Source organism: Penicillium pulvis (assembly GCF_028828015.1).
Source record: "Penicillium pulvis strain IBT 33274 chromosome Unknown contig_12_segment0_segment0, whole genome shotgun sequence".
Classification (NCBI taxonomy): domain Eukaryota; kingdom Fungi; phylum Ascomycota; class Eurotiomycetes; order Eurotiales; family Aspergillaceae; genus Penicillium; species Penicillium pulvis.
In genome coordinates, this window is record NW_026643072.1 from 4,488,042 (window position 1) to 4,505,509 (window position 17,468).

Here is a 17,468-nt window from a genome sequence, read left to right on the forward strand (position 1 = left end):
GTGTAAACCCTGTTCGTCACTTTGACGATCTGATCACTGCAGCACCCTATCATGTTCTGCTGGAGTGGTGTCCATGTAGGTAACCTACGCACCCTCTTCCTCGATACGAATGGCGCCTTCGCTCCCGATTCCGTGAGACCAGAATCCATCCAGGTGGAGGGTACTATAAAAATTAGTAAGGATAACGACTGGAATGGCAAGCTAAGTCTTACATTCCCTGCGCACTGTCATGCGACACCACAAGCCAGTAACTCAGTAGGCCCTGGGTGAAGATATCCTGGATAGCATAGAGGATAGTCTCGGTATCAACGCTGATCTTCAAGGCAAGAGTACCCGCCGCAAAAGCACTGCCATAGATTAGCCAAGTGCACCAAACCACGCCACTGGGGAGAGGGGGGCGGAACAGGAAAACATACATCGGGAATAAAGCTAGAGCGAAGAATGCGGATCCCGAATAAGCTCCAAAGAACCGTCTCGTCCGGGCATCCTTGTTCTGTGTTGCGCGTTGCGCGTGGAAGCCGGCATGGTGGAGCATAGTCAAGAACCCAATGCAAGACAGCGTCAACCACGCCCACCGCGCAGAGGTATGTCCAGCAAACGAGCCAAACGCGGCAGTTGCGAGCATCACCCAGTTTGCGGCGATAGCAGCAAGGAGATTCGCACCCGGGAGACCGGAGATGAGAGCGAAGTTCGTCAGTAGGAGGGGGGTTGTAAGAGCCCAGTTCACAAAGCGGAGCCAGAGGACAGCACGGAAGACACCGTCCTGTGTATCTGGGACATGTTTATTCTTGTGGATGATCTGGTGGTAGTTGAAATCTATGCCTTGCTCGGTTGCGAGGGCGAGATAAGTTATGAAGGAGATGGTAGTGATCACCGCGCTTAGGGTGTGGAAGACCCGCTTTGGCTGTGGGGTTGGGTTAGCTTGATGCTTATCTATTTTTGGTGGGACCTACCAGTGGAGCGCGGGCGGATAGACTGTAGAAGACCAAGGCAGAGATGCCCATAAGAACAGTCACGACCCTGGTGGTTTGTTAGCTGATGGATGTCATGATGCTAGGATGTGATGGATTTACCAAAGAGTACGTTTGCCGGTAGTATGGATCTCCTGGTAGATCGGGAAGCTCGGAATGACCGTGGGGATCGGCGCCACTGAAGAAGTGGTGGTTGGTGGCATTGTGGGAGTTGGGATTGGGAAGTCGGCAAAGTCAGGCATGATCATATTGAATGAAGATGAAGGTAAAGGTGAAGAAGAAAAAGATTGCAGTTCCAAGAGTTGTGGAGCGAGAAATGTAGAAGGAAATAAGAGGGAAATCTTGATTTTTGTTTACATCACAGTTGTCGTCATCGATACAGGTGCAACAAAGGTGCAACAAAATCTTGGAAAAAATCGAGAAATTTTGGGAAATGAAGCTGCAGGTTCCGGGTTTTACCTGATACTATGACTAAAATACTGCAGGGGTACACTGCAGCTGAAAGTGCATTGAGCCAATAATGGTGGAGATGAGAAATGAAAAATATGGTACATGCATGAATCTATATAGTACAGGTCGTCTTATGCGGATGCCTCAAGCTCGTCCAATACGCTTTCACACCGGTCGCAGATCGCATTCTCGGCTTCCATCTCGGGTACTGCGTATCGCCAGCACCGATTACACTTAGAGGCCTGGGGTGCATAGACATACACCCGCCCCTGTCCATCAGGTAGCTCACAAGCTTCCTCATATTGCCACTCAGCCTGCGAAATCTCGGCTGGGACCGAGTCGCCAGGGTGACCGAGGGTGACCGATGAGACGACAAAGAGATCGGGTAGTTCGGAGAGGTATTGGTGGAATACAGTACTTGTGTCACCAGGGAGGACCACGTGCACGAATGATTGCAAGGACGACCCAAGTTGCTTCTTTCCGCGAGCCTGCTCTTGCAGGTTCTTGATCACCGAGTGCACTGCAATAATCTCCAGGTAATTCTCATTTAGAGAGGAATCCTGCCATTCGGACGCGGGGGCAGAGGTGATGCGTCGTAAGGGGTGCTCGCTGACCGACTTGATGGCGTTAGGGGTGTGCTCCCAGGTCTCCTCCACCAGTAGGGGGGTAATGGGACCAAGGACTTCTTGAAGGTGGTGATAGATGTAGAAGAGGGTGCTCTGCGCCGCCCGCCGACTAGTGCTGTTCTCGCCCAGGGTGTAAAGTCGATCCTTAATGGCCTCCATGTAAAAGGCGGAGAACTCAAGGTTGGCCCAGCGGTTCATTATGCTAACAGCCTTGTAGAACTCAAAGTTCTCACAGGACTTGCGGGATGCAAGGACCATGTCCGACAAGTGTTTAAGGGCAATTCGATCTACCTGTTGCAACTGCATGTATGGCACCACGCGTTCTGGCTGGAAATCGGCCAGCGCGCCGAGGAGGAGTTTGAATGTAACCCGGAACTTGTGGAGACTGGTGTGAACGGTCTGAAGAACCTGTTTGCCAATCACGACATCACGGGTGTAGTCACTACTAGCTGCCCACATGCGAAGAGCATCAGCGCCCAAGGCATCGTAGGCCGGACCTTGATTCTCAGCCTGATTCTTGCCTTTACCCTTGCGTGGCTTGAGAGGGGGCAAGAGTGTTCCATCCATAATGGTCTGGGGCGCGATGGTGTTGCCAATAGACTTGCTCATCTTGCGACCATGTTCATCCAGAGTAAAACCGTGGGTGATAAGGTTGCGGAAAGGTGCACGAGGCACGCCAGTCTTGCCAGATGCGAGCTGGTGGGCAATATAAGTCAAGAGACCCGATTGGAACCAGCCACGATGCTGGTCGCTTCCTTCAAGATAGACATCTGCAGGGTGGCTGCGTCCTTCCATGGGAACGTCAATCTCCGACCAACTTGTGCCACTATCGAACCAGACATCCATTGTATCCGTGCCCCGTCGATAGCCTCCAGAGTCATTTCGCAGCGATGATGGAATCCAGGCCGGGTCATCAGCGCTATCGGTCCACCAGGCGTCAATGCCTCGTTCCTCAATGGTTTGCATTATATGTGACACGCTTTCCTTGGTCAGGACCGCCTCACCAGTGGGTCGGTGGTAGATAGCAGGAATCGGTACACCCCAGGCCCGTTGGCGCGAAATGCACCATTCGCTGCGGTTCTTTACGAAGTTCTCCAGTCGGTGCTTGCCAGCCTCGGGGACGAATTGGACATCCTCGAGCGCTTTGAGTGCACTGCTGCGAATATCGGCCACATCAGCGAACCATTGTTCAGTGGCCCGGATGATGATTGGCTGCTTAGAACGCCAGTCGTATGGGTACTTGTGATCGTAACGGTGCTGAGCGAGGAGTTGGCCTTGTGACTGAGCATATTCTAGAACAGCATCATTGCCCTCTCCGAGCACCGACTTTCCAGTTAAGCGAGCAGGGTCATGAGGCATGGCCTTTTCGGTAAATTTGCCGTCATCATTGACGGGTGCAAAGACCTCAATGCCACGAGCAAGACAGGCCTCGTAGTCGTCCATACCGTGACCAGGTGCGCAGTGAACCAATCCAGATCCAGAATCTGCAGTAACAAAGGGCGCACTGATGATCGGCTGAGGTTCAGCCTCCGAGCCCTTGAAAAGAGCTCGGTAGGTAGTCTTCTCCGCCAATTCCGATCCAAGAATCGATGGCACAATGATATCCAAATCCTCGTTTAACATATGCTGAAGATACTCAACTCGCGACTGTGCCACAAGAAGGTATCCGTGCGTTTCCGAATTAACGATGGTGTACTCCAGGCCTTCGCTGACGGCAATTGCCGCGTTGGCAGGCAGGGTCCATGGGGTGGTAGTCCAGATGACCGCGCTCACATCTTTCGATTGAAGCAATGGGTCCTGTGCGAGATGTCCGGGGATGTTCACCAGGGGGAACTTGACGAGCGCAGCGGTTGAGACATGGTCATCCTTGTATTCCAACTCAGCCTCCGCCAGTGCCGTCCCTGTAGACGGCGACCAATACACCGGCTTGAACTTTCGATAGATGAGGCCCCGATCTACCATCTCCCGAAAGATACCCAGCTGCCGCATCTCAAACGATTTGTCCAAGGTCTTCCAGTGATTATCCCAATCAGCCATGACTCCGAACCCGCGGAATCCCTTCATCTGGTCCTTGACTGTTTGCCTGGCAAGCTGTCGTGCCGACTTACGGATAACCGCCGCACTGACCGATTTATCTGCCACACCCATCTCGCGCAGACCTTGCAGCGCCTTCAGCTCAATGGGCAAGCCGTGGCAATCCCAGCCGGGAACATATCGCACCCGCTTGCCCTGTCCCAATTGGAAACGACATATGATGTCCTTCAGGATTTTGTTGAGCGCGTGGCCGATATGCAAATCGCCATTCGCATAAGGTGGGCCATCGTGGAGGACGAAGGGTTGGTCTGCAGGTCGTTCCTGGCGCTGCCATGCGTACAGCTCATCGGTGCATCGTTTGAGGTATTTTTTCTGGTCGGCCGGCGACACGCGCGGGGGGAAGGCCGATTTGGGGAGTTTGAGGGTTGATGTCCAGGACTTAGGAATGGACCTTGGCGGTTTCGACATCCTCCTGCATATCCTGTGGACGTCCCTGAAATCCTGACGATTCGTCGTGAAGCTCGAACAGCGCGGAATTTGTGACGATCGCGACGGAATCGGGGCTGTACAGACGAGACCAATGTTACAATACAGGACCACATGGAATAGTAAATAAACCGTAATACAAATACTATACCCACTACCTCAACTACCTTTCATCTCTCGACTAGTTCTACTACTCCACGACATCCTCTTAGAAGCTGCAAAATACTGGAGAGGTCGGAGATCACAAACAACATGCCCAGGCAGGAATCTGGGTACCCAATCACAATCTGGATCGGGTCTCTGAGACCTGAAACACGAAACGATGACGATCATTAATCCCTTCGTAAATGCATGTCTCATAAGTTCGATGGTTTCCATAGTGAAAGTCGATATAATTGCATATGCAGCTGAGCTGCAGACTACTATAGATCTGTAAATAAACAAGTCTTAAATTAGGTGATACAGATATGTACTACTGGACCTGCATCCTGTAATCTGGAGGCTTAGCCTAGACATCAGCCTGTATACAGCAATGATCTTCCAATGCCCATTAGCCAACATCCATGCATGATTGGAAGCCTGAAATCGCCAACCAAGCAACCCCCAAAATAGAATCTTGTTAATTTTTGAAATGCTTGTAAAATATGGAATTGGACCAGTCACTTTGGACCTCGAGCGGGATTCATCTCTGCTCCGCCCACCGTGCCCACAATAAGCAATGCAATCGATCTGACGAAGCATGGTCATGTCACATGTAGATTCGAGCCCCACAATTGAAGCTGCACGGTTCAAGAAGTATAAAGGGGGCGTTCTCCCCACTCTTTTCATCTGTCCAGCAACACTTCAGTCTAATTCTCAATTGTCATTACTATGAAGCTCACCATCGCCTCTGCTATCCTTGCGGCAAGCTCAGCCCTTGCTGTTCCTACCACCAAGCGAAGCAGCTTCCTAGCGATCACTGACTTTACTGCCATTGCGGGTCCCTCGGACCCTGGAGCATCTATGCAATTCGTCGTCACCGACCCCAAGTACCCGAATGACACACCAACAGACTGTAACTTGATCTGGTAACCTTCCATATCTCCAAGGTCACATGAAATTCAGACTAACAGTGTCTGCTATAGGGACTACGGGCAATCGCCCAAGTCAACTGCTCGTTGCAATGATGGAGAGTACTATATCAAATTTCCCCAGGGTGCTCCGAACTTCAACCTCTTTACTTTAGAGCTCCAGAGAGTCAATGGCTCTATCCCTGAGAATGGCCGGGCTGTGCTGAACTCTAATGCCAATGGTAGTGCTCCTGGAACGAAGTGGATTTGCCAGGATAACCCACAACCCGAGGTGGAGATTAAGTGTGCCTACAACGGTACTCTTTATATGTCCGTTTAAGGAACTCGCGCTAGAACGACGGGAAGATACGCGGCGCGGTTCGGAGTGTTCAAACATTTGTCGTTTTCTAGACTGTACATACGCTTCACTTATGGCATTCGATATCCTGAATTTAGCCCTAGCCCTATTCAGTAACAACGTTCATTCACCGGCAAGATCTCAGTGAATTCGTCGCAATCTCTTTCTTCGTCCTCTATCCTTCTCTTAACCACTTCATCTCTTCCTTTCCTAATCTTCTGTCGGAACAATGTCTTTCAGCTCATTCCAGGTAAGAGAAGTGAAGTCTAGACTTATTCACAGAAGCCCTGCCCCGGGTGTGCCCTGCTCACTAACTTGACAAGCTGAATCCAATTCCCACGATCATTCCCTCAACCATTCCATCAACGCCTACCAAGGCCTCTCGCACTCTAATGGCCCCTCGCACTCTTATGCCTTCGCCCGATCTCATGGATCCAAACGCCTCTCAGTCGGGCCAGGGCACTCACTCTAGGGACTCGAATGTGGCGTACACCAATGAGCCTACTCAACTGGCAGATGCGATTCATCTCATGCAGTCTGCTATCTCTCAGACCGGCCAAGGCACCCCCTCCATGGTCTCGAATATGGCTTATACCGGCCAACCTACTCGATTGTCGGCTCCCACTATATCCATGGCGGCCCTGGCGGCTCCTGCTAATACTCACTCTACTCATTTCGTGACACCCCCTCGCACCCTTATGCCTTTTCCTCGTTTCATGGATCCAACCACCCATCAAACAGGCCAGAATACTCACTTCAGGGCCTCAAATAGGGCTTACAACAGCCAGCCTACTCAATTGGCGGACGCGATTACTCTCATGCAATCTGCCATCTCTCAGACAGGCCAGGGTACTCCCCCCATGGCCCCAAGTATGGCTTATACCGGCCAACCTACTCAACGGACGGCTCCGGGTACTCCCACGGAGTCAAACACCTCCCAGGCAGACCAAGACGCTCACATTGTGGTTTCGAATACTCCTGTCAGACCCTCGACCATGCCTGGTGGCAATCCTTGGCCATCCCCGAGTTCATCTACCAACTCACCCAATAGGAACACTATCTCAATCCAATCAGGCATCAATGAAGGTGCTCTGGGCCAACAAATGCGGGACTGCGTCCCTCCTGAGGGTCCCCAGGGCTACATGTCCGACGATAACATCTGGAACGAAGAATTCCGTGTTGGAGGCCCCCAGCTCTGCGCCCTCCCCGCGACTACCACCTTATTCGCTGAAGGTAGCCATCATTACAGTCTTGTATGGGATGGGGACCTCCTCAACCGGGTTTATCGGATGGCTCACCGCTTCAACATCGAACCGCTTGAAGCGATGTTGGTTACTCGCCAATCAGAATGGGGCCTGATGCCGGCACCTATTGTTACTGTGCTAATTTTTGCAAACCGAAAGAACATGGATGACTCGTGGGTACAGTGTGCTCAGTTGGTTCGAAAGTACCTCACGACACAGATCATGGAGCCGAACATCTCAGTCGAGATTGCGGACCCGAGGGCCTTCCCATGGAAAGGACCTGATTTGGCCCTGCCCATGTCTCCCCATTGAATAAGTCCTGATTTGTCTTAGTGGCTTTTTATCTTAATGACTGCGAGCCTGCTTGGCGGACAAGGGCAATTTTTAGCGAGCATCCTTAGCGAGTATTCTTAGGGATTAAGCGACTCATTTCTTAATGGTGACATTCTACCGCAAGTAATCATTTCCTGTATTACCCGTATAGGAAATTTCCACGGCAGTTGTTAAATGGACACCATATCAACGATGTTCAGGCAAGAAGCAGTATGCGAAGGAGTAGTCATTTTATCGACTGCGTACTAAGGTATCCACTCACCCTAGGGTACCCTGAAATGCGAAGGTGATAGGAAAAGTGGTACCCACTGGCCTTTCCTGATATATACACTCGCTCGAATGAAGCATCATACCGCATACTGTCTAGAACCAAGCAAGGCCATATGCTCATCATTACCTGGGAATTCAGGCAATGCTGTTCTTCTGTATTCTCCTACCATGGTAATCGCTGGCAACTCATTTATGTCAATCAACCTCCCTCTTTGTCTTTTCGCCTTTGTTTCCTGTGAGGCTAGGCTTTTTAAAAAGCAGAAAAATAGTTCGTCTACGGGCTGGAAAACAAAGCGATCATTGTGAACCATAAATGTCATTATATCGCTGAATCTAATATCAAAATATACTCAAAGCGCCTCTCTTTCCACGGGCCTAAAATGCCCAAAAGGGTAGATCAATAGACCGTCAGACAGCTGACCGCACCATTCTTCAAAACCTCGAACAGAAGCCCCGGGAATCCAAAGAGTTCCGTATTCCCCAAGCCGCCGTCTTGTCCATCCGGACCGGCCCTGGGTCCTCGGGCCGTGGTTTCTTCCCAGCCTCCCAGGAACTCAACACTGCTTTCGGGACTATCGCCCCAACCTCGATTCAATACCATGGGTCGTTGTGTAGAACGCTCTTCTGATTGGTTGCTGTAATATCCTTTCCAAACATCACGGAGCCGCCCAGAGATTTCATCATATGGCGTTTCAGAAGTTAGACCATCACCGGACTGGTCGAGGTGGATCATCCAGCGGCTTCGACGATGACGATTGAAGGGGTATGACCCTGGTACATTCCCATGTAGGATCAATTTAGTCACAGTCAGCTGAGATGTTGATAGTGGAGGGGTTGGATCCGAGATATCTGAATTCGGGAAGGCCGGCCCTGCCGTACTTGGGTACGAGATAAAGGCATCGAAGCCGTGATGAAAGTAGTTGAAGAAGCATTCTGTCGGTAACGACGTTGGATCGCCAATATTGCTTGGAGATATTTCCTCATCTGAGTCATCGGTCACGCTGTTACTGGAGGAATGATCAGTGTCAGGTATATCCATAGCTCGTCCCGGCGGGGGACTCATATGCAGGGGGTCCCCGCCGCTAGCCCCTGTTGCGCGGTGAATAGAGATTCGTCGGTCGTGTTTACGGTAAATGGCATCCGGGGGACCAAACCCAGCGATTAGATCCTGGGGAGTGGTTTCTCCGAGGTTGATGAGCAACGGTGGACTCGCTCGCCGAATTACTTCTAGCTTCCCAGCGCCGAGGATGTGAATTTCTTCAATCTCATCAGCGAAAGAATCGCGTGATTTGCCGGCGACTGCAGAGAATCGGGGGCCTTGAGGAGGTTGGGTGAACAGTTTCATGCGAATGTCGGGCCAGGAGGACCCTTGAAATATGGACATGGAGGTTGCCGGCAAAGCAGCGGAGGACGAAAGCAAGGCTACGAAGTCACACTGGTCGGACCATGCTGAATGTTGAAGAGGGAATGAGAACGCGACTCCCGGATATGACAGCACATAGGTGCCGTAGGAGGACCTGTCCGACGGCGGAACATACTCGCCCGGGTAAGATGGACCAAACAGGCGGTTGTAGACATGTCGAAAGCTGGGACCTTGTGGGGAGGTCGCCGGCTCATCTGTTTTGCCACTTTTAAGCACATCCTGGCTCTTATAGACCAAATTTACTCGAGAAAAGTCCAGCACTTCGATCAGGCGGAGTCTCTGGTCGGGACCATCGAAGCGTAGGCGCAGCCCGTTGGAGGGCAACTGTAACACCACCGGTTTACAGAGAGGTTCAGTGGAGGAGTACGACAGATCGATCGCAGGGTAGACATGGGGATGGGACTTCACGCGGGTTAGGATATTGTGGAGAGAAGCACCGAGAGCTGGTCAACAATTAGCCTTATCTTGGTATGCAGATCATCGGAGATAGAGAGACATGCTGATAAAGCCCAGGCCTTTGCCAGGGAAGATTTGGACTGGTGCCGAGTTCCTGACAGTCATCGCGACGTTGCTGTGAGAAAACCCATCTACCATAAGAAACAGAAGGTAAGAAAGATAGGGAGAAAAGTAAAGGTAAGGGAAGCAAGCTTGGGAAGGAGCGATCACCCGCGGGGAAACCGCGATGACGCTGGGTCATGTGAGAGGGGGGATGACTGTTTGGAACTAGCTATATCTAGAAGGCGGTATAGAGATGGACCGATAATGTCAAACCTCTGCTGTGATATGCGGGTCACGTGTGCTTTGTTTACGTTTTGCCCCATGGATCCGCTCGTGCATCTTAAACAACTCAAACGATCCCCTCTTTGTTCCACGGTTGACTGCCCGTTTACCCACAACATCGAGGCACCGATCGTCTTCTTATTGTTTCATTGCAATTTGGTTTATAGCGAAAATTAATCGCAAAATCAAATACCATGGCCGGCCCAGCTCGGCCTGCCTCCTCCCTTCCTACGAAGCGGACAGGCTTGCGCCAGCCGACTCGACGTGCAGGTTCCGCCGTGCCGGAACAACGAGGAATGTCGCCAGCAGTCACAGCTAAGCCTGCGACGTCATCAAATGCTGCTGTTACGACACGCGCTTCAAAACTTAGTCCAGACCAAGCTAGCGCGGCAGCAAAGCGAAAGGAGCGGGAATTTGAACGGGAGATCAATGAGAATACGAGCATCCATGTGGTCGTGCGTTGTCGCGGTCGAAACGACCGTGAGATTCAAGAGAACAGTGGGGTTGTGCTGTCTACTGAAGGAGTCAGTGGCAAGCAGGTTGACCTGTCTATGGGGCCCAATGCGCTTTCAAACAAGGTTTATGCTTTTGACAAGGTTTTCTCTCCAGCTGCGGATCAAACTGTGGTGTTCGAAGAGACTGTCATGCCAATTTTAAATGAGGTAAGCAAAAACTCCTAGCCAGACGGGATTGCCTGTTAACTGTGTTACAGATGCTCGCAGGCTACAACTGTACCATTTTCGCATACGGCCAAACTGGCACCGGAAAGACATACACCATGTCCGGAGACATGACCGACACCTTGGGTATCCTGTCCGACGACGCCGGTATTATTCCGCGTACTCTCTATTCCCTTTTCCAAAAACTCGAGGGCACGGAAAGCACCGTCAAATGCTCCTTCATCGAACTTTACAACGAAGAACTGCGGGATCTCCTTTCTGCCGATGACCACACCAAATTGAAGATTTTTGAGAATGAGAAGAAGGGCCATGCGGCCACTATGGTGCAAGGCATGGAAGAAACCTACATCGATTCGGCCTCTTCCGGTATCAAACTCTTGCAAATGGGCAGTCTCAAACGACAAGTTGCTTCAACGAAATGCAATGATCTGAGTTCTCGCAGTCATACCGTTTTTACCGTCACTGTCCTTACCAATCGGACAAGTGAGTCCGGCGAGGATTATGTTACTTCTGGAAAGCTGAACTTGGTGGATTTGGCTGGAAGTGAGAATATCGGGCGGAGTGGCGCAGAGAACAAGCGTGCAGCCGAAGCTGGTCTGATCAACAAAAGCTTGCTCACTTTGGGGCGAGTCATCAACGCTTTGGTGGACAAGAGCTCACATATCCCTTATCGGGAGTCAAAGCTCACACGATTGTTGCAAGATTCGCTTGGTGGTCTCACGAAAACATGTATTATCGCGACAGTGTCGCCTGTACGAAGCAATCTGGAGGAAACTATTTCGACCCTGGATTATGCTTTCCGAGCCAAGAACATCCGCAACAAGCCACAGATCAACTCTCTTATCTCGAAGAACAAGCTACTCCGGGATATTGGGATGGAAATCCAAAAATTAAAGAGCGAGCTCATTGCTACACGGAACCGCAATGGTGTGTACTTGACACCAGATGCTTACGAAGAGATGAGAATGGAAAGCGAGTCTCGCAGAATTGTCAACGGAGAACAACGGGCAAAGATTGAGTCAATGGAATCAAGCTTACGGCACAAGGTCCAAGAACTATTTGCTCTGACTGGGAATTTCAACACGCTGAAGGAGGATAACGAAAACACCCAAAGAAAACTCAATACCACAAGAGGCGCTCTGGAAGACACCGAAGTGAACCTGAAGAGCACTTCTGAGAAGCTAGATGAAGAGATGGCGGTTCGCAAGGCTCATCAGTACACCGAGAAAAGGCTGCGTGAGATAGGTGCCGATCTTCTATCTATGCTAGATGGCACCGTTGATGATGTCCGCGGACTCCATGCTAAGATAGACCGGAAAGACGATTTGGAAACCGACAATCGTCAGATATGGCAAGCATCCACCGGAGAAGTCTGCGACGTGACTGAGAAGATCGATGCTCGTATGGAACACTTCCAAAAGCAGCATGCCATGCTGCTGGAGAGCATGTCTACCCGTATCCATGAATTTGTAGGCAGTGAGATTGGTGCCGTCCAGTCAGCACGCTCCCAACTTGAAGAGTACGACTCCACCTTTGACAAAGTTGAAGCTGAAGCCAAGAGCCAGACCAGCGGTGCACACGATGAGATGAACGAAGTTCTTGAGGAAATCAAAGTCCTTCGAGAGGATGTTAAGACGAAGGTCGGGAAGGGATTGAACGGATTATCAGCTGCAGCTGCGCGAATTTCCGAGGAGGTCATTGGCGAATTTTCCCAGTTCCACTTGCAGTTGCACTCATCCTACAGTGCCCTTGGAAAGGATTTCAAGGGCATGTTCGACACCATGGCAGCACACTTGGAACAGCAAAAGACCGAGGTCAATCGGCTTCGACTTGAACTTCAGGAATCCAATCGCCAAGCAGTGGAGGCAAATCGCAAGGCCTCGTCTACTTTGGCCCAGGTCATGGAGGACGAGCAGGCCAGTGCCCAGGCTGAGCGTGACAATCTCATGTCTCAGATCCGCAACCTACTTGATGATTCCAGCCAAAAGCAATCCATTCGTCTTAAGACCAAGGTCGATGGTCTTCGCACAGATATTTCCGCATCTGGGGATTCTCTGGAGCAAGCGACAGCTCAATATGACCGACACGTTGACGAGTGGATTTTTAAGGAAGAACAGTTCGCCAAGGATGTTATTACCTCTAGGGACGACATCAAGACCAAGATGCAGCATGATTGGGAGGCATTTGATCAACGCAATGCTTCCATCCAGCGCACCACCGAGTCTGTACACCAAGAGACTGTGCGTATTGTGGATGCACAGATGAGTGACATGAGCAAGCAAATGGAAGCACTCGATGATTTTGTTGCCAAGGCTCGATCTCACAACGGCCGCTTCCATGAGGCACAGCTTGGCAGTCTGGCTGCGATCGATTCGAGCGTGCGAGGCTCCCGTAAGGCCATCCGAGCTCATTTAGATGGCTTTGGCGGACGTGCGGGTCAACTTCAGGGTGATATCGATATGCATACTGCTAATATGAAGCACTGCACGGCCCCTCTGCAGAAGGAGGTCCGTCAGCCACTCGTCAATCTTCGGGACAACTTTGAAAGCCACCCTATGAAGGAATACATTCCATCTGGTGTCACGCCCAAGAAACGGAAGTACGATTACCCTACGCACCTGCCTCGCACTGAGTCCCATGATGGCCTTCGTTCTCGACACCGAACCTCAAAGCAGTTTACTGCACTTCCATTCAACGAGGAAGAAGATACTCAGCCAGCCCCTGTCTCTAGTCCCCCCACCTCCTCCCCTGCGAAGGCCTTTGTTTATAGCGATCCTGTAGAGGAGATCGAGACCCGACGTTCATCAATGGCGGTGACATATAACAACACTGGCCTTAGGGAGGTCGATCTAAACGTCGCTAAAACCCTCTCTGATATTGCCGACGATACCCCTATCCCCAGCAAACCTGATACCCCAGTACATATTCCAGTTGTGGATCTCGACAATACCCCTGCAAAGGACGAATCTGAGCCGACGACCCTCAAACGCCGTCGCTCTGACTCAACCAGCATGACCAACACCGTCGAGAGCAAGCTTCCCCAGAAGATGCTCTCCAAGAAGATGGCTGGCATGATGGAGGGCCGCGAGAATGTGCCCCCCTCTGCTGCTCCCGGAGGCCGACGGTTATACCGCAGCCGCGCTCCGAACTAATTGGATAACCTCCTTGATGTCTTTTCATACTTTTCTTTACTTTATTTTTCCACACTTTGATTATGGCCTCTTGATACCCAATGTCGCTGGTGCTTGGTTGACCGGAGTTCCTGGCTAGGAAAACCATGTCGGATATTGCCATTCCTTGTTTCTTCCCTCCTCTTTCTCCTTGTCATACGGTTGTTGAATTCGATGGACTGGACTTCATAGAAGGCGGATTTCTTACAGGCGTTGGTGGTTTTAACATATCTTCATACTTATTTTGACCAGGCTTTGGTCTTAATCGAATACTTTGATCCATCTCATTTGTTCATGGTAGATCTTCTGAAATCAGCAACTTTGAAAGTAAAAAGCAGATTGGTATACGCGCGTTCGAAAGAAAAGCTAAATTTCATCCATGGGTCAACTCCTAGATGCGCCAGATCATGATCATTGTGAAATGGGAAGCCATGACTACCCTTCCACTTCATCCAAGGCCGGCTCCTGTTCGGACACTTTGCCATCTTGCGCCTGTTCATCCGCACTCATCTTCTGCTCACGCGGCAGCTCCTGTGCCTGTTCCTGTTCCTGGTCCGCTCCAGCCCTGGGCTCTCCGTCACCACTATGAGGCTCTTCAGTCTCCACATCCTCTTCCACATCTGCTGAATCAATAACGGTCTGCAACTCCGCCATGCGCTTCGCAAATTGATTCATCATATCCTCCAACCGCGGCGTTCCACGCTCCTTCCCAGACTCAGCAGCAAACGGTAACCCGGCCGTCCCGTGAATCTTCAGCATAAGCCCATGTCCCGTCCCGTCACCGTCGTTATTCTCAAATGTCGGCGCTGGAACCATCTCGCTCCTCATGACTTGCCAGTCTGGTGAGAAACTTTTTGCCGATGCTACGCGGAAATGTGGATGGGATGATGATCCTGTGGGGGACGGTTGTGTTGCTGGGGATGTGGACATGGTATTGGTGATTCCGGCGCCGAAGTTAATGGTTGCTGGCACTGCTGCGGGGGTGATGTGCTCAGACGCAGGGACTGGTTCAACGTCTAATACCACGTATTTCTCTTGCACACCCGGGATCGGAGGTGGAAGGAGCGTGGATGGCTCTCGTCCTTCTGTCTCATCATGCTGTCCGATGTAGACATGCTTCTTGTTAGCGGGCAGAGCATCCTGCTGTGCTTCCAGGCTGCGGAGAGCTGCTTCGGTGATGATATCGGTGTCGTCGTCGGAGAAGATATAGTGCACAGTTGGGTGGTGGTATTCGCCCGCAGGTATGTCTTCGATTAACGTAAAAAATGGCTGGAAGGCTGGCTGTTGTGAGGTTCCATCTTGCGCTTCAGCTGCTGGCGGGTCCCCGTGTGGTGACGGGACGAGCTCGGTTGCTTCTCCGTGGATATGCGGACCGTCCCGCTGGGAGCTGGATATGGTCCGTGGAATGTCTGTTGGACTGGAAGACTGAAAGGGAGGGTGAATCGGATTGTTCAGAGACATCGCTGTCGCTACATCTCAATAGTTGAGCTGCTGAGATGATAAAGATGCCCCATGATCGACGGAGCTTCTTATCGATAAGGGCACGTGATCGTATCGCAGCGCATAGCAATGGAAACACATGTGAAGCATAGTGCCACGATATTGATTCTATTTTTTAGTAATCTGCCTCCGAGTCATGTCTCTAGGGCAGAAGATCTTAATATAGTCGGCTACTTCCAAGGCTCCTAAGGTTGAAGCTGCAACTCGGAAGTCGGTATTTAATAAGTTTGGATAGATGCCATCACTACTATCAACAAATATCTCCACTTTCCATTTACGATCTTATAGCTATGTACAACATTATAAATTAAAATGCCGCTCACAATCTCAAAGGGGAGAGTTGGAACATACAGTCCATCTGCCAGCTAGGAAGTGGCCCTTCTATTGCGCAAACTCAAAGTGGGCTGGTTGGAAACACGGCTTGTCGTAAGCACCCGGTGCATAAATCGCAAAATGAGCCCCAGTGTTGGAAAACTCCTTTCCTGATCGGTGATGAGTCAATGATGCGCTGGCAATGTCGGGGGTTGGCCTGTTGATCGATGAAATAACCTTCTCGGTCAAGAAGAAGACTTCGTATCTCGTGGGCTATGCGTCCGAGATCGCTCTAACTGCCTTGCGCCCATCATTAAATGCCGCGGTCAATTTGTCATCAATGCCGGTCTGATTATGGCCATTGCTATTAGAAATACCCATTAGTCCATGTTAAGCCCGTCGTCTTATATGGTTTTATTTGCGGCACAGTGGGCTTTCCCATGCTTTATTGCCTCGGTTTACACTAGTTATGCCTGAGAGCCCCTGGTATCTTGAAATAGCAGAGAAGAGTCTCGAGAAACTACATCTGAAGTCGACTAATACATCCTTGATTTAAGAGGGTATCCAGTCCTCTATCGCTGATGAAAGAGCAGTCGCCGAAAGTCAAAAAGATGCATCTTACACAGACTGCTTCCGAGGCAGCAATTTGCGGAGAACACGCATCTCCTGTGGAATGTTTGCAGTGCAACAGTTCACTAGGACCGCGCTCTACTCGCAAATTTTGTACTTTCAGGGTATTCTAGACTGCCTGTCAGCTTTAATTTCAAGTTAGCACTGGGAGAATTCGGAGTAGCCATGTTAGGAAACATCGTCCCGTGGCTTATAATAAGTTACATTAATTAGTCCTTGTGGTCTCTTTTTGCTAACCTTAACGACTAATATAGATTCTCGCTCTACAGGTCGTTGACCACTTTTATTGACGGGAGTTGCTCTTGATGCGCTAATTTGCTGTCTGTCGGCGTGGCTGGATGCTTCTCTAGCATGGCCTAATACTACGTTGGCTACGTTATGAACTTTGCCCGACCATTCTATGCTCCAAGCGTTGGTGCGGTCAGTTGGACGATTAGCGCCGAGACCAGCTCCATCAAGCTTCGAGCTCAAACGCAAAGTCTGGCCGTGACGAATGCATTAGTTAGCAGGATCATGTCGTTTTGCGCCCTACCCAATCAACACTGACAACGGTACATCGAATGCTCAATGAACCATGAAATACACGTGCTGACATTTTATCTCCCCAGCTGACTTGGGTGGCAAATCTGCATTTGTATGGATGGCTCTTTCCTTGCTGAATTCAATCTAGGCTTTGTTGGTGGTTCCAGAGTTCAAGGACCGCACTTTTAGCGAACTTGATGGAATGTTCGCCCAGAAGATACCAACCGGGCAGTTCACGAAGTAGGCGGCCGAAGTGAATCGGAGTCCTTGAGATGCTGGTGAGCATGAGTGACACGCAAGTATATTGTTCTCTCGTGTATTCATACGCTCTGAGCCTTCCTCCTCAGGTTGTATGGTGTAGAATTAAAGTAGTAGTAGTAGTAGTAGTAGTAGTAGTAGTAGTAGTAGTATAATATAGACAATACCAAACTATGAATAATTGAGCAGCACCGATCTTCACTAAGCATTACATGAAAATTTGCATATGCCATTACTGTTGGTTCTCGAATGTTGCGATATGACTGGCTCTGCCTTCGCACTCTCTGCTAGGGCCGTTTAGCCCCGCCTGACGTGATTGGAGATGGGAATGGCTTGATCGCGGAACGAATTGCTGGATTGAGTGTTCGAAAA

At 50.5% G+C, this 17,468-nt stretch overlaps 8 protein-coding genes across 8 annotated transcripts; 4 read left to right on the forward strand and 4 right to left on the reverse strand.

Moving 5' to 3' along the window:
* Window positions 1-84: 84 nt before the first annotated feature.
* On the reverse strand, window positions 85-1,219 carry N7503_002906 (opsin family protein; the record flags this gene model as incomplete). The annotated part of the gene is made up of 4 exons (XM_057062453.1): window positions 85-163; window positions 213-904; window positions 954-1,020; window positions 1,074-1,219. The coding sequence occupies 4 exons, from the start codon at window positions 1,217-1,219 to the stop codon at window positions 85-87; spliced, it is 984 nt and encodes a 327-aa protein (XP_056926415.1).
* Window positions 1,220-1,552: 333 nt separating this feature from the next.
* N7503_002907 (isoleucine--tRNA ligase ISM1) lies at window positions 1,553-4,549 on the reverse strand (the record flags this gene model as incomplete). The annotated part of the gene is made up of 1 exon (XM_057062454.1): window positions 1,553-4,549. The coding sequence occupies one exon, from the start codon at window positions 4,547-4,549 to the stop codon at window positions 1,553-1,555; it is 2,997 nt and encodes a 998-aa protein (XP_056926416.1).
* An 888-nt stretch (window positions 4,550-5,437) lies between these two features.
* Window positions 5,438-5,956, forward strand: N7503_002908 (uncharacterized protein; the record flags this gene model as incomplete). Its single annotated transcript, XM_057062455.1, has 2 exons — window positions 5,438-5,634; window positions 5,692-5,956. The coding sequence occupies 2 exons, from the start codon at window positions 5,438-5,440 to the stop codon at window positions 5,954-5,956; spliced, it is 462 nt and encodes a 153-aa protein (XP_056926417.1).
* Window positions 5,957-6,366: 410 nt separating this feature from the next.
* N7503_002909 (uncharacterized protein) lies at window positions 6,367-7,530 on the forward strand (the record flags this gene model as incomplete). Its single annotated transcript, XM_057062456.1, has 1 exon — window positions 6,367-7,530. The coding sequence occupies one exon, from the start codon at window positions 6,367-6,369 to the stop codon at window positions 7,528-7,530; it is 1,164 nt and encodes a 387-aa protein (XP_056926418.1).
* Window positions 7,531-8,218: 688 nt separating this feature from the next.
* On the reverse strand, window positions 8,219-9,805 carry N7503_002910 (UPF0183 domain protein; the record flags this gene model as incomplete). The annotated part of the gene is made up of 2 exons (XM_057062457.1): window positions 8,219-9,687; window positions 9,745-9,805. The coding sequence occupies 2 exons, from the start codon at window positions 9,803-9,805 to the stop codon at window positions 8,219-8,221; spliced, it is 1,530 nt and encodes a 509-aa protein (XP_056926419.1).
* Window positions 9,806-10,218: 413 nt separating this feature from the next.
* N7503_002911 (putative kinesin family protein (BimC)) lies at window positions 10,219-13,856 on the forward strand (the record flags this gene model as incomplete). Its single annotated transcript, XM_057062458.1, has 2 exons — window positions 10,219-10,686; window positions 10,737-13,856. 2 exons carry the CDS (start codon window positions 10,219-10,221, stop codon window positions 13,854-13,856), a joined length of 3,588 nt encoding a protein of 1,195 aa, XP_056926420.1.
* Window positions 13,857-14,309: 453 nt separating this feature from the next.
* N7503_002912 (uncharacterized protein) lies at window positions 14,310-15,335 on the reverse strand (the record flags this gene model as incomplete). Its single annotated transcript, XM_057062459.1, has 1 exon — window positions 14,310-15,335. One exon carries the CDS (start codon window positions 15,333-15,335, stop codon window positions 14,310-14,312), a length of 1,026 nt encoding a protein of 341 aa, XP_056926421.1.
* A 1,359-nt stretch (window positions 15,336-16,694) lies between these two features.
* Window positions 16,695-17,082, forward strand: N7503_002913 (uncharacterized protein; the record flags this gene model as incomplete). Its single annotated transcript, XM_057062460.1, has 2 exons — window positions 16,695-16,817; window positions 16,987-17,082. 2 exons carry the CDS (start codon window positions 16,695-16,697, stop codon window positions 17,080-17,082), a joined length of 219 nt encoding a protein of 72 aa, XP_056926422.1.
* Window positions 17,083-17,468: the final 386 nt, after the last annotated feature.